The following is a 13,583-nucleotide window of genomic DNA, read 5'->3' on the forward strand; positions in this document are numbered from 1 at the left end:
AGAAAGAAATGAACAGGTCTTTCTTTTTTTTTTCCCTCCCAGTTGAACACCAACAATAGCATTCTACAACAAACCATTATTAGCACTGACATTATAGTAAAGGTCTACTAGTGTGTCAGGACTAGAAGAAGAAAGGAAGAGAACAAGGAAACAAACTTCATTCACTTAGCAAAGAGCAGGACTAGAATGTCAGACACGCTATGGACAGGAGTGTCACACGCTGCCAGGTGTATTAAGGAAGGCAGCTGTTCACTGTTGCTGCCAAAACCTGAGCACAGACCATTGGGGTAGTCTGAATACCAGAAGCTCAGTACTAGTGGAAAACTGAAAAATTTGTAGTATTTCTTTTAAGTAAAAAGCATTTCTTTTTTTTGCTGCAGGAAAGTTTTGGAGCTAAAAACTGAAACATGCAAATATTGTAAGAATTAAGAGCTTCTTGGTATACAGAACTAAAATATTCACAAAATATTTATATTATGACCACAGGAAAAAGGTGTTAAAATTTTCACTTACTTTGGATGGGAAAATTCATCCAGTAGGACAACCTTTTCTATCAAGTCTCCACCAATGGTTCGAACCAAATCATAGAAATCATTCTGAGAGTAGGTCTCAGAAGGCAGCCAGAAGGAGATGTCATTGATCAAAGGCGGATATCGGCTGAGCGGCTAAAAGAAATTTAAAAACATACCTTTATACATGGTTAAACTCGATAATCATATCTACAACTGTTCTGAATTTACATAACACACAAAGTAGACAGTTTAGAGGCTTTTTGAAATGGTCTCTGAAGGGCAAACTGACCTCATAAACAACTGGAGATGGAAGATTTTATATTAGGAAATGTCTTCTAAAGATCCCCTCATAACAATTTTGGTTTATTCATTCATTCATAAGAAAAATCTGGGTTTGTTTGCAAAAATCAGAGTTTATGACCCTGAACACTTTTGCAACAGAGCTGCTTAGAAGGAAGAGATAATGTCAAGTGGTTTTTCACTGCGTAGAATTGCATTTTTTAAAAGCATTTTCCAGACTTTTTTCAGATTCAAAACTTCTTGTCACATCTAGCTATAAAATTTATATGACTTTTATAGGATTCTTATATTACACAACATATTATTTTTACTGTCAAATTTTTAACAAAGTCTTATAAATAAGCACCTTATTAAAATGTTTTAATAAGAAACACACTTAGGCTTAAAAAGAGGGATCGGTTCACTTTCTGGTGGTTTTTGTAGACATCCAAACATCTAAATAACACAAAAGGTATGGCTGTTAACATAGTTACTCATTCCACAAGTACCACAACAGGCTTTTAAAAACAAAGGGGAACCTTTGCTGCACACATAGAATGGGCAGAAAGCGTAACTTGTTATTTGTAAAAATGGGAAGATAAAAAGAAATGAAAGCAGATAATTAACTTCTCAGTTTTGATGAAACTTTCCAGGACTCTGTGGGTTTCAGATCTCACCTTTGGTGAGATGTTTCGCCCTTTGAAGAACAGAAAACGGTAACATTCTCCTTTCATGACCTCTAGGTCATACAGTATCTTACTTCTGCCTTGCATTAATTCCCTGCAGCTGAAAAAAGTACTTTTGCACAAGATTGTTGGAGTCTGCAGGAGAAAACATCTATTTTATTATTTTCTTTATATGTACAAGAGATTCCATGTGTACACCTTGGTCTATACAATATAATATCTCACTCAAAAATGTATTCCATGGCTAGGAATGTTTTATGATGGAGCAATGGAAACTTAAGTGAGTACCTGCTAAAGCAATAAACCTGTTAATAAGGCAAGTTTACAGCATTCTGATTTACTCAAATACTGTTCTGTAGAGTGTAAACTAGTCAATAAATATCTGATAAGGAATACAGTGCAAGTTTTAAATTAATAACGTTACCAGCAAATGAAATTGTGAATCGCAAATGATTACTGAACTTGTTAAAGGAATAAACTTGTCAAATGAATTCATATCCTGTACATCAAATTTAAAAAAGGAAACTTGCACAACAAATCCATTGCAAAAGAGCTTTTCATAAAGCACTAATGAATGAAATGCAAATGTCTCTGCTATACAAAAGTCACAGCTGCAAAGGCTGGACATGCTCCTTGGACAACCTGATACATGTGCTAGTGCAAATAAAGTTATAATCCTGCAGTAGACCCCTATATTCTCACCTCATTCCTATTTCCTACTTTATTTGCCACTGCTGTAGTTCAGGAATATACTGAACACCCTTCAAAGCTTGGTGGGACAAATACAAAACCCACTGAACTCACAGTTCAAGACATTTAATCATTCAACCAGAAGATATGGCTCATGAGCCTTAGCATGATGAAGGCACCTACTTTCATTCACACAGGTAGCTTTGGCAAAAGTAATTGTTCTCACAGGGGCTAGCATGGAGCTGTGTTTTGGGTTTGTGTTGAACACAGGGTTGGTAACATAGAGATACTTTTGTTATTGCTGGGCGGTATCTGCAGAGAGCCAAAACCTTTTCTGCTTTCTGTACTGCCACACTGGCAAGAAAGCTGGGAAATTTGGGAGGAGACACAGCTGGGACAGGTGACCCCAAGTGACCAAAGGGATATTCTAGACCATATGACATCCTGCTCAGTATATAAGGTGGGAAGAAGAAGAGGGAAGGGGGGATATGTGGAGTGATGGTGCTTGTTTTCCCAGGCAGCCATCATATGTGATGGGGCCCTGCTCCCCTGGAAATGACCTGCCCATGGGAAGCAGGGAATTAATTTCTTGTGTCTGCAGCTTTTTCTCTCCAGTGTCACTAGTGTGGATACAGAATTGTTATAGTTTCATGTGTGTATGCTTGTGTGTATTACAAAGACTGGAAGAACAAATGCTTAAAACATAATATAAGCATAACTTTTATTATTAGCTACTAACCTTTTCTCAGAGCTTTGTAATACAGAAAAATCTTTTATGGTAAAAGGCAAGGCAATAATCCCATATTATATTGTCCCTTCACCACCTGGCTGCAGTCAATATCATTGCAGTAAGTCTTATATCAACACTAAAGTTAGTATAAGGATAAAATTCCTAGTTCTCAAATGCATCGATCTGTTTGTTGTAGAGCTCCATGAGTCACATAATAGTTTATTAGCTACACCTAAAAAGTGAATAGGCTTCTAAAGAGTCTCCAACTGGCAAGCCAAAATGAAGTTCCTAAATTTGTATTCAGGCACTTCAGCAAATACATACTGTGGTCCAACAGAATGCTTAACCATTCTTTGATCCTTTCTAAACTCTCCTGCTCTTTAAATGCAGACTGGTCCAAAGTCCATTGACTTTGGTCCTTTTTCAAGTTCAAGGCAAATGCCAACCCTGGAGACCATTTTGTTATGAATTTACAGACATTTCAAAGGCTCTCCTTGAGAGAAATGTGCTCTTCCCACTAAATCTTCTACTCTGCTGTTGCCTCCAGCCACCACTTCCAGCTACATTCTCTTCATGGCTCAGGAGTCCTCCAGCACAATGCTTGGAGAAGCTACTAGGACACATCTGGTTCTGCAGGCTGGGTGTTGGCTGAACCCTAGCATACTAGCTGAGCCTGGAAACCCTGCTGTTCCTGCTTCCACGCCCTGGTCACCCCCTTAGGTTTTTGAGGAACTGAAAAGAGGTTTAGGAAATGGCAGAACTGATCCTACCTGTGGAGGCTGCTGCAGGGCACTGGCCAAGTGTCAGTAAACACTGCTGATGCACAGACATTCCTGTCCCCTACTGTGACACCACAGTGCTACTTTAAATGTTCTGTTCACTTTCTGTTTCAAACACTTCAGCACACCATCATTGACATCTTTCAACAGCCTCAGAAAACAAATGCTTTCCCAGAAATTACGCTATCTACAGGACTCCACTGAACCCATCTTGTGGGAAATATCAGAAATAATGACATCACATTTTTCAATCACCCAAAGTGAAAGCACTTAGGAGTGCTGAATTACTATAATTTCTTTAAATAATAAAATGGAAGTTTATGGTGATCCACCCTCAATGATATATGTTTACTAGTCATTAATCAAAGTTCTTTCTCTGGCTAATAAATAACCCAAGCATTTCCTAAAACTGCAAGCTTTTCCCTCTCAGGAATGCTAACTTTAGTACAGAAATGGGTAGTTGGACACCAGTGCTATAACCTACTCTGCCAGCCTGCCTTTCCTATGCCTACATGTGCCTGAGGAGCACCATTTTAGTGCACCACTAAAAACACAGGGCTGTTAGTCTTTCATATGGGTTGGTGATAGCTCAGGGCATTCCTCATCTCTGCCTCTCTGCTCTGCCTGTGATTACTGCCCCTCCAGCAGCTGATAAAACAAACATGTGCCTGTTCCTTCACCACTGCAGTTCACAGCCTGCTGTAGCCAGCTGAAAATTGCCCCTCTGATTGGTTTATATTAATATGTGCTGGATGAAGAATTGCAGCAGCTTGAGTTATTGGGGGACAGCTGTCTTAAGCAGCAACAGGATCCATCAGAACTCGTTTGTCACATGGGCTCTGTGTATGTTGCCACACCAGGGCACTACTGTGGATGCTGTGGCAGCAGGAATCAAGTGGTCACCATAAGAGTGGTATCTTTCATCCACACGTGGCCAAGGATCATTCGCTAGGCTGGATCCAGATACCTCACACCTCCCTTCTGAGAGCAGAACCTCCCAAGCTGCAGTGAAGACAGCTGGCAATAATGCACAGCCAGTGCCAGTGAATAACCCACACAAGTGGGTTTAGTGTCTTTAGCCCAGAGTCCCAAAAACCAGGATGGACACCAGCACTTTCCACAAATATTTGCCATTAGGAAAAAAAGCCACTTTTCCCCAGATGCAGTAACCAGGGGTGCAACATGGCAAGGGGACAGGAGAAGTTTTGTGCTGCGGCTGCTCACTCCATTCCTTCCCTGCTGCCAGCTGCAGATGGGACAAAACAAAGGAGTGACAAATACACAGAGGAAAAAGCTGTACTTGCATTTTGACAGTGGTGACACAAATGCAAGGTTAACGACGACACGTACTAGAAACTGGGTTAGCAATTCCAAGCAGCCAAGCCATTAAAAAGCCAGCCATGCTTTACTGCCATCACCAGTCTAAGTCAGAAAAATATGAGACTTAGCAGCATCGTGGCTGCTAAGCTTTAACAGTCCTGCCTTGCTCATGTTTTGGAGAAATACCTACATAAACTATACAGTTTTAATGCAACATCATATTCTCATCAGAATGAAAACTACAGTCCTGTAATAACTGAGCCTTTGTTAATATATTCCATGGTGAAACTATATTAATTCAGTGTTATCATATGAAATTTAAACACGTAACAGGCATGAAATTAAAATTTGCAAATTTACAGCAGTAACTTAACTCCCATGCACGTAATGAAATTTCCTGTATTAGTGTGTATGCTTCTAAATTTACACTTCTGTATTTATGACTAGTGTAGACAAATTACAGTTGCTGCAGGGAACATAACTTTGAATTTCTTGGCTGCCATGGCTTAAAATTTAGTCATAATGTTCTCCATTATTAAAAGTTTTCTACCCTCCTTACCAAATTTATTTTTTCCTTAGATACATATAGTAAGTTCTATATATTCTATATCACACACACACCCCCCTATACACATTTTTATGTGTAAACACACACACACATCTTAAAAGGAGGAAATGTAAATTTCAACAGACAACTACCATAAAGTCTGATAAGCAGATATAAAATATGTTCTGGGATTAAGCTCTTAAAACTAAAGCTAATGGACCAGTTTGGGACAAGTCTGGGACAATGCACTGCTCTGTCCTCCTGCAAGGAGTGGCAGAAGCATGTTAGAGCCCACTGATGCTCTGAGCTTTTCAGTGAAAAGCTGAACACAGAAATATGATCAGCCCTTTTTAGACACCAATCTGCTCACCCCAACAGAGTTCTTAACTTTGAAAAGCTCACATACAGGTACAGGGAACACCATATGTTCATGGGAACATGAAGTGCTCCATGGATTTCAGGCACTCTGCTTGTACATGGACCATTCTGAGTGGAGGAGGTTTATTTTGTACATGGAGATATTCAAGAATGATCCAGATGCAATCCTGTCCCATGTGCTCTGGGACAACACTGTTTGAGCAGGGAGGTTGGACAGACAACCTGCTGGGGTGCCTTCCAACCTGACTCATCCTGTGGTTCTGACATTCTACATCCAGGTTGAACAGGGAGGTGTCCCGGAGTACAGACCTGTCTTCCTAGCTAAGTTTCAGCCTTCAATGTGAGATGACACAAATCTGTGGACCAGGTCCCTCCCTGCTGCGCCGTGCATGTCACCGTGAGAACTCTGTCCCCTTCCCACCTAAACAATGCCCTACGGGGTCATGTTGGAGATAACAATTTCTTTCTTGAGCCCCATTCCAGGTTCCCTGAAGGTGCAAAATGAAAAACAGTTTAATTTCTTATATTCTGCCTAAGCAGTCACCAGGTAGTTCTCCATATCATCCCACTTAGTCATGTTTTTCAATGCCTGTCAAGCACCTTCCCTCAGGTAAGCCCCCTTAAGACACAGAATAAATGCCCACATGTGCACATGCACAGGAGCAAGTGCAACCTTTCTTGCATGCTAGAAGTTACACCTCATAGAGAGGAGCCTTACTGACAAAGGGAAGTCAGTATCTAACATGACACTGAAAAAATTAAGATCTGTAACAGCCAGTGAAGAGATTAAACTTCATTGTTAAGCTCCACCTTTTCCAAGCAGAAAAAAAAATGCACAGGAGGACTGGTGCTGTGGCAGAATGAGTAAGTAGAATGCTTGCCTTTACACTTGCCTTACATTACGTTCACCCAAAAGTAATGCTGATCACTAAGCCTCTGTAGCCCCACTGGAAAGGGACACTGTGATCTTACAACATTTTATTAAAATGCAGTAACTTCATTTTAAAGTCAAGCATGTTTAAATTAGTACTGAAAAATATGTCAAATTTAAAGTCACAATATACATCTCTGAGTGCAAATATGCATTTTAAACTGACCTGTGGTCAGAAAGCCAAGAAATAAGGCATGGCTTTTCAGAAGATTTAGAAGATTTCCAGACACAAAAGAGCACTTGTATTGCCACTGAAAGGGTTATGATTCTAAATGATTAGTAAGGAATTGAAAAAAAAGTCAGGGAAGACATAAAGAAGACAAAAGTATTGACCTAATCCTATTAAAAGCAAGGATGTTACAGTCTACACAGCAGAGATATTCCCAGATACCTGTTCCCTTGGGCATTTGGATATGCCTTGCTTCTTGTGATCTGATTATAAAAGCCACCAAAGGATAAGTATAAATTATTCCTAAATACCAGTGATGGACTCCATGCTCTGTGTTTAATGAGGCAAAAATGACGTCTCATTTCCATAGAACAAAGTAGGACTCACAGGGAGAATCACCAAAAGGGATGGCTCTCTACTACTCACTCCCACATCACAGCTCTTTACAAACCCCTTTTGAAAGTATCAGGGTGAAGAAGCAATTAGCCTGACATTTTCCTTCAGCAGTTCTATGTCCACTGTGGAGAAAAATGCATTTTCCTCACGCTTCTTTCCTGGGCTCCTAGCTGATGGCCTACCAAGCCCGTTGGTTTCACAGTGCTCATCTTCCCTCACAGATGTATCACTGCAAAAAAACGAGAAATGCTTTTTCTGTTATCGCTCTTCCATTTGAGCAGTTGCTGCCACAGAACTCATGTGAGACCACGTGGAACTGATGGGACAATCCTTACTCTGTTGTGCTGTCTTTGACAGAAAACAAGCAAGATGCTATCCTGGTGAAGGAACCCAGTGATTTGGAATGACCAAAATGGTAAAGTGGATTCTCATACCAAACCTAGTTATTAACACTTATGACTGCCTTTTGCACTTGCTGTCCATATTCTCCCTGTCCTTCCTACCCAAATATTCCACACCACAGGCAAAATCACAGACAAGGGTAAAAAGAAGACACAAAGCTCTGAAAACAAACTGTCAACGAATACAAAACCAGATGTGTCCTGCACTTCTCTAAAAATACCTGCCATGCCTGCAAGGAACGGGTAATAAGCTGGTACAAGTTAGCAGAAACCCAGCTTCTCAGAAGATACTAACAATTTTCTCTTCAGCAATGCTGAGCACCTGCAATTCCTGCAGAAGGCTTTGGTTGCTGCAGGCACTTGGTGTTTGCCATACTCAGAAGTCAGGTTTCCTTCTTTCTGATGGTCTGGCTTGTATATTTGTTCTCATTATGCTTAATAATAATGCTGAGATAAATAGCTCCATGGAGTAAAATACTGTACCCATCATATAAAAGAGTTATATCTAAATAAACAATGTAAGTATTTGGAAAGAGTCTGCAGCAATATGAAGATGTATTTCTCCCAAATACATAGCATAACAATGGAAACAAAGTGCACCCAATATTTTATTTTGGCTTAGATGAAGAACCTCATATAAAACACTGTTGATTGTATTTCCTTTTCTGCTCATTAAATGCACCATTCCAGAGAGTTACTGTTTAAATTGCAGAATCTCCAGAACACTTGAATGTGACTTACACTAAAATAAGCTGGTATTGTGAATCTTACAGGCACATGCAACACCTGAAAAAGTCCTTTTTTCCCACCCATCAACCTATACTTATTTTTCTCTCTCCTTCCTAAAAAAACACCAAGATTTCCAATACATCAGCAATGACACTTCATATCTCTTGGCTACAACTTCACATAATGCCCTCGACATTGCCATGCTACAAAAGAATTATTTTTCTACACTTCCCTGAGGTAATCTGTACCATCTCACCACGTACAGAAATTTACCCAGGTAGGTTACTGTTGGTTTTGAAATATTTTTATAACTTCCAGTACCACTGATAGAGTTGGGTTTCCTTCTTGTCTTGGGGAAACTGCCCAAGTGTCAGAGGAAGAGGCTGCCCAGGGAAGTGGTGAAATCACTGGAAGTGTTCAAAAGGTGAGTGCATGTGGCACCTGGGGACATGGCTTAGTAGTGAATATGGTGATGATAACATAACAATGGATTTGGTAACCTAAGAGGTCTTTTCCAACCCAAAGGATTATATGATTCTATTACTCTTGGCAAAATCGAGTATTTTGAATTCCAGAGTAGCCAACTTCACTTCCCCCAGCCCCTCTACCCCCATCTCCCACTTAAGTTCTAAATTCGTACAAATTACAACCTCTGAAGTTCAAAACTCATAATAAAACACCAAGGTAGTGTAGCAAGCTAAAACTTTAAAGTACAGTAAGCTAGAGAGAAACTGAAGTAAAAGGCTCTACTTACTTGTCCATTACCCAGAAGAGGGGAAAAAAGCCTTTAATTTTTTTCTCTCAGACCTGAGTGTTCCTAAAGCTATACTCTGGTTATAGAGTAACAACACTTAGAGAATACTACAGAGAAGCCCTAAGCTGAGAACAGACCAAGCACAAAAAGGTACAAAAAGTACACTAAGCATTTCAGTATGCAATGACAAATGCAAAGAACATTCAAATCTCTAGAAGCAGAATCTTGGTGCAGAACAGATATTTCTTTAATGCCTTTCCTTATTTTACAAGAATCAGAAAATGGGTTCACTACTGCTGATTTAGGAGAACAGGTTACACGTGGGAATAATTATGCAAATTGGATTATTGGATTGCATTTGCACTTCTGCACAGGCAGGAGGATGCAATCAATCCTCAAAAGAGGGGATTTCTTCCCATTATTAATTTTTCTAAAACTGCATAGCCAAATCCTCTGTAGCAGATGCACCCCAAAGCATTACTTACTTGTCACATTTTGGCTTAGGCTGTCACTGCAGTAGTTCATGTGCCTCTCACACTAGCAAGATGAAGGCAATGGAGAATTGGTATGATAAGAATAATGCAGTTCTTCCCAACTGTGCCTTCTGTTGTTTGGCTATTCTCTGTAGCCTAATTCATATTCTGATCAGAGAAGTGGTAGCTGAAAATCAGGGGTTTTTTATTAACACCATGTACTTCAAAAGGTGCTTCTGTTCATGCATACACACATACAGAGATTGTTCTTCCCAGCCCTCATTTCCTAGGGACACTCCACAGCTCAGCTGCAATGTCTAATCATGCTACAGATGATGACTGTAGAGGCTTAGGCATGATTTTAAAGATCCCTTTATCAAAAGCTCTTTGCAAGGTGTATCTTTTACATGTAAAACATTGGCACACCAGTGTTAAAGAACACAAATTCATGTATGACAACCCCCATCTTTCTGGCTAACTCTGGAAAAATTAATAAGACCTTATTTCCTACTAGTTTTGAATTTTTTTTTTTTTTTGCTTTATATTTCTGTGGTTGTGTGTGCACACCAGCACATACCTGTATCTCTTAAAACACATACAGAGTGTGTGCTAGGATACATTTTAAACAGAAGTTTATTCTTACGTCAAATGCATAATGAATACTCACAAAGATGTATTTAACCCTGCTACAGGCATGCACATATTCAGATTGTGGTAATTACCTAGGATTGCCAGCCAGAAACCAGGGTCCCATTAGGCAGACAGAACACAAAATGCTAATTCCTGTCCTGAAGAACTTTCCACACTAAGGTAGTTTGGAGAAGAGATGCTGAGGCAGGAGGCACAAGACAACTACAATTGAAACAGCATGGAAACAAAATTATTGAGTCACTTCTCAGGTCAGGGCCAAAGACTAAAGACAAGATATTTTCTATGCCATCCCCCTAACCAGAATTCTAGTACTCACAATGTAAATTAAACCAATTGGAAATGTGTAAGGGTAACCCTCCTGACTAGCTACATACTTTTGTAGACAATAAACTGAAAGCTCTGAACATATGTGGACTCCTGTCAAAACCACTAGCAGCTGGTTCTCATAGCTTCACGCAATCTACGTGAAATCTATTGTTGCTTTAGATTTCCAGGTTTACGCTTTCATCTAATATTAATTTAATGTGGGTTTCAGCATATATATCACTGCTGGAAATTGTTCCATGGCTTATTTGAGCACTTTGTATAACCATTATACTTCATCATTTGGGATGCAATAAAGATCGGTTGATATATTCAGCAGTGGAATTACTCATTTGTGAGCTATTTGTTTCAAAGAGCCTCGGCCAGTCAAATTGCAAATATATGAGGTTTAGAGATCAGAGCAAACCACTGTAACATATGCTTTTTGAAGCTTATTGCAGTTTTTGCTAAGTAATAATTTAGATAGTATCAGGTGTACTTTGACTAGGGTGCATTGGCTTCTGCCTTGGAAAAAAAGACATCAGCAGTAAAATGGTTCTAATGACAGTGCAGCAGCATTCATAACTGCAAAATCATTTTTTATCTACACCACATAGAAGTGGTGCAGACAAAATGCAGTCAAGGCTACAGTAGCTTCTTTTTGTTTACAAACAGATTGGAAGGAAGTCCCTGGTGCTCTGGTCTCAGTTGCTGGGAATGTCTTTCACTAGTTCTGAGGACACACCTGCTGGGTCTATTCACCCCCCACCTTGTATACTGCCTCCAAAAACAAAAGTGCTTTCTCATCAGTTGTGCTGATAGCATGAACCAACACTGAGAACTGGATCAGGGAACTGATACAGCTTTAAGGAACTGCAGAGGAAAAAGCTCCCACACTCATCTCACAGTGTAGCCACAAAAGTAGCTTCTCTGGTACATGTGGAGCAGCGAAGCAGAACAGCACAGGGGAACATGAGCACTTGGGAAACAAAACAAAAAAAACAGCTATGCTTCTCATCCTAACTCTGAGAAACAAGGCTCTTGGAAGGAGTGGTAATGAACAGCCCAAACCCACCAAAACCCTTCAAATAAAGAAAAGGCTCAACTGCTGTCTCTGGACCTGCAGTCAAAAGAGAGGACATCTGCCAGGTGGATACATGGTATCCCACATAGCTAGCTTCCAAAATCTCCTGTGGCACTTGCTAGGTTTGTTAGCAAAGCTCTGGACCTCTCACATAACTGAAAATCAATAGGAAACATATAATTACATCCAGTGTGGTTTTGGAATTACCTGCCATGACATAAAAAATTTACTGGTGATTAAAGTATGTGTTAGCATAGACAACTGAAAGTAAGGATGAAATATTTTTGCTCTATAAACATAGATATATATAAAATAACATACTCTATCCACTCAAAACAAATTCCAGTTGTGACAGTTGTGTACAAAGCAGAAACTCCTTAACATTAAAAAAAGAACAGCTCAAATCAGCTATTTTGCTTCAAGTCACCACCAGCTAAATCTAAACGAAATGTGCTATTGGGATGAGACAAGTTAAAAGAGGTGAACAGGAGAGTTTTCAACTATTCTAATACTGTGAAAACAGCATAGAAATACTTAAAGTATTTTCAAGGAACGTAGGTAGAAGAGAGTGGTGTTTTTGCTAATGAATGCCATAGGCTTGTCTCTACATCCAACTGTTACTAAGGTGGCTGCTAAATGGATTAAATGGATTTACTTTGCCCTTTGGTACTTCAGCAGACAACATAGTACATAAGATAAATACCACCAACTAATCTAGGCAGAAAGGGCTATTGACATTTTTTATTTATTCATTTTATTTACTTAGAAAAGTACAAGCAGAAAGGAATTAAACTATTGCTGATTTGTTCAGGTTCAATGGGAGGCTATCAGTGAGACTAGACTGCAGTGGGTGGGTGGAGGGATGGAAACAGGGTATGTGAGAAAATCTGCATCACTGGTATTAGCTCAGAAGGCAGCAGCTAGATTGTTGGGAACCACATCCCTCATCAGTGCTTATTCTTATCAAGAGCTTCTCATGCTCTCAGGCACATGGTGTAATTCTTGGGTGGCCCTGTGGAGCGCCAGGAGCTGGACTGTGATGATCCTTGTGGGTCCCTTCCAGCCCAGAATGTTCTGTGATTCTGAGAATATCATCTCAGTACTTTGTCATGGGCCTGGGTTCTGACACACTAAGTGTTTCACAAATCCAAAAGCAGAACTGGAAGTCCTCCACACTCATCTCAAAACTGATGATAGTACTTTAAAGACTTGCTTTGATGGCTAGTGGTCAAAATTTTTGTGGTCCCTTATACTTGTTGATCTTTCAAAAGGAGATCATGAGTAGATGTGTACAGTACAAAACCCTGGAAAACTTTCTGATTATCTAGGAAAAGACTTCTGCATCAGCCTCAACAGTTTTTGCCATAAGCCTACTCTCCTTTCCTGTGTCTTTCTTCCCTTTTCATCCCATTCTTCCCAATCTGCTTAAACTTAACTTTAAACCAGAATTTTTCACATTGCCCCCAATGCTCAAAATACAGCACTTCTCTCTACTATGTTCCTTTCACTTGGTCTTATATAAGTGTACGAGTGCTTTGTATTCAGTCCCATGTGACTGTCCATCCCATTTGCTCATTCTGGGCCCCTACTTTCTTTACTATGTTTTCAGCCAGTTTTCTTCAACTGAGAGTGGAAATTCAAGTTCTGTTTACTCTCCAGAATTTTTCTTGTTGAGTTTTTTTACACAAGCGTTGACTGACTTTTTTTACACAAGTGTTGATCAGCAAAACTGGCTTAGTGTGGTATGGTTTGTCAGATTAAACTCTTCTTG

At 39.7% G+C, this 13,583-nt stretch overlaps 1 protein-coding gene across 20 annotated transcripts in view; it reads right to left on the reverse strand.

The window, feature by feature from the left end:
• Positions 1-13,583, reverse strand: part of FARS2 (phenylalanyl-tRNA synthetase 2, mitochondrial) — a 230,754-nt gene that overhangs the window by 75,555 nt on the left and 141,616 nt on the right. For 18 of the 20 annotated variants that reach the window (XM_064425638.1, XM_064425620.1, XM_064425659.1 and 15 more), the window contains one exon: positions 514-665. In XM_064425638.1, the coding sequence (XP_064281708.1) occupies positions 514-665 (152 nt within the window). Of the gene's footprint in view, positions 1-513; positions 666-9,786; positions 9,962-10,496; positions 10,627-13,583 lie in introns of those variants that run through there. The other 2 variants (XR_010365111.1, XM_064425675.1) reach the window with 2 other exon arrangements.

Source organism: Passer domesticus, chromosome 1 (genome assembly GCF_036417665.1).
Source record: "Passer domesticus isolate bPasDom1 chromosome 1, bPasDom1.hap1, whole genome shotgun sequence".
Lineage (NCBI taxonomy): Eukaryota > Metazoa > Chordata > Aves > Passeriformes > Passeridae > Passer > Passer domesticus.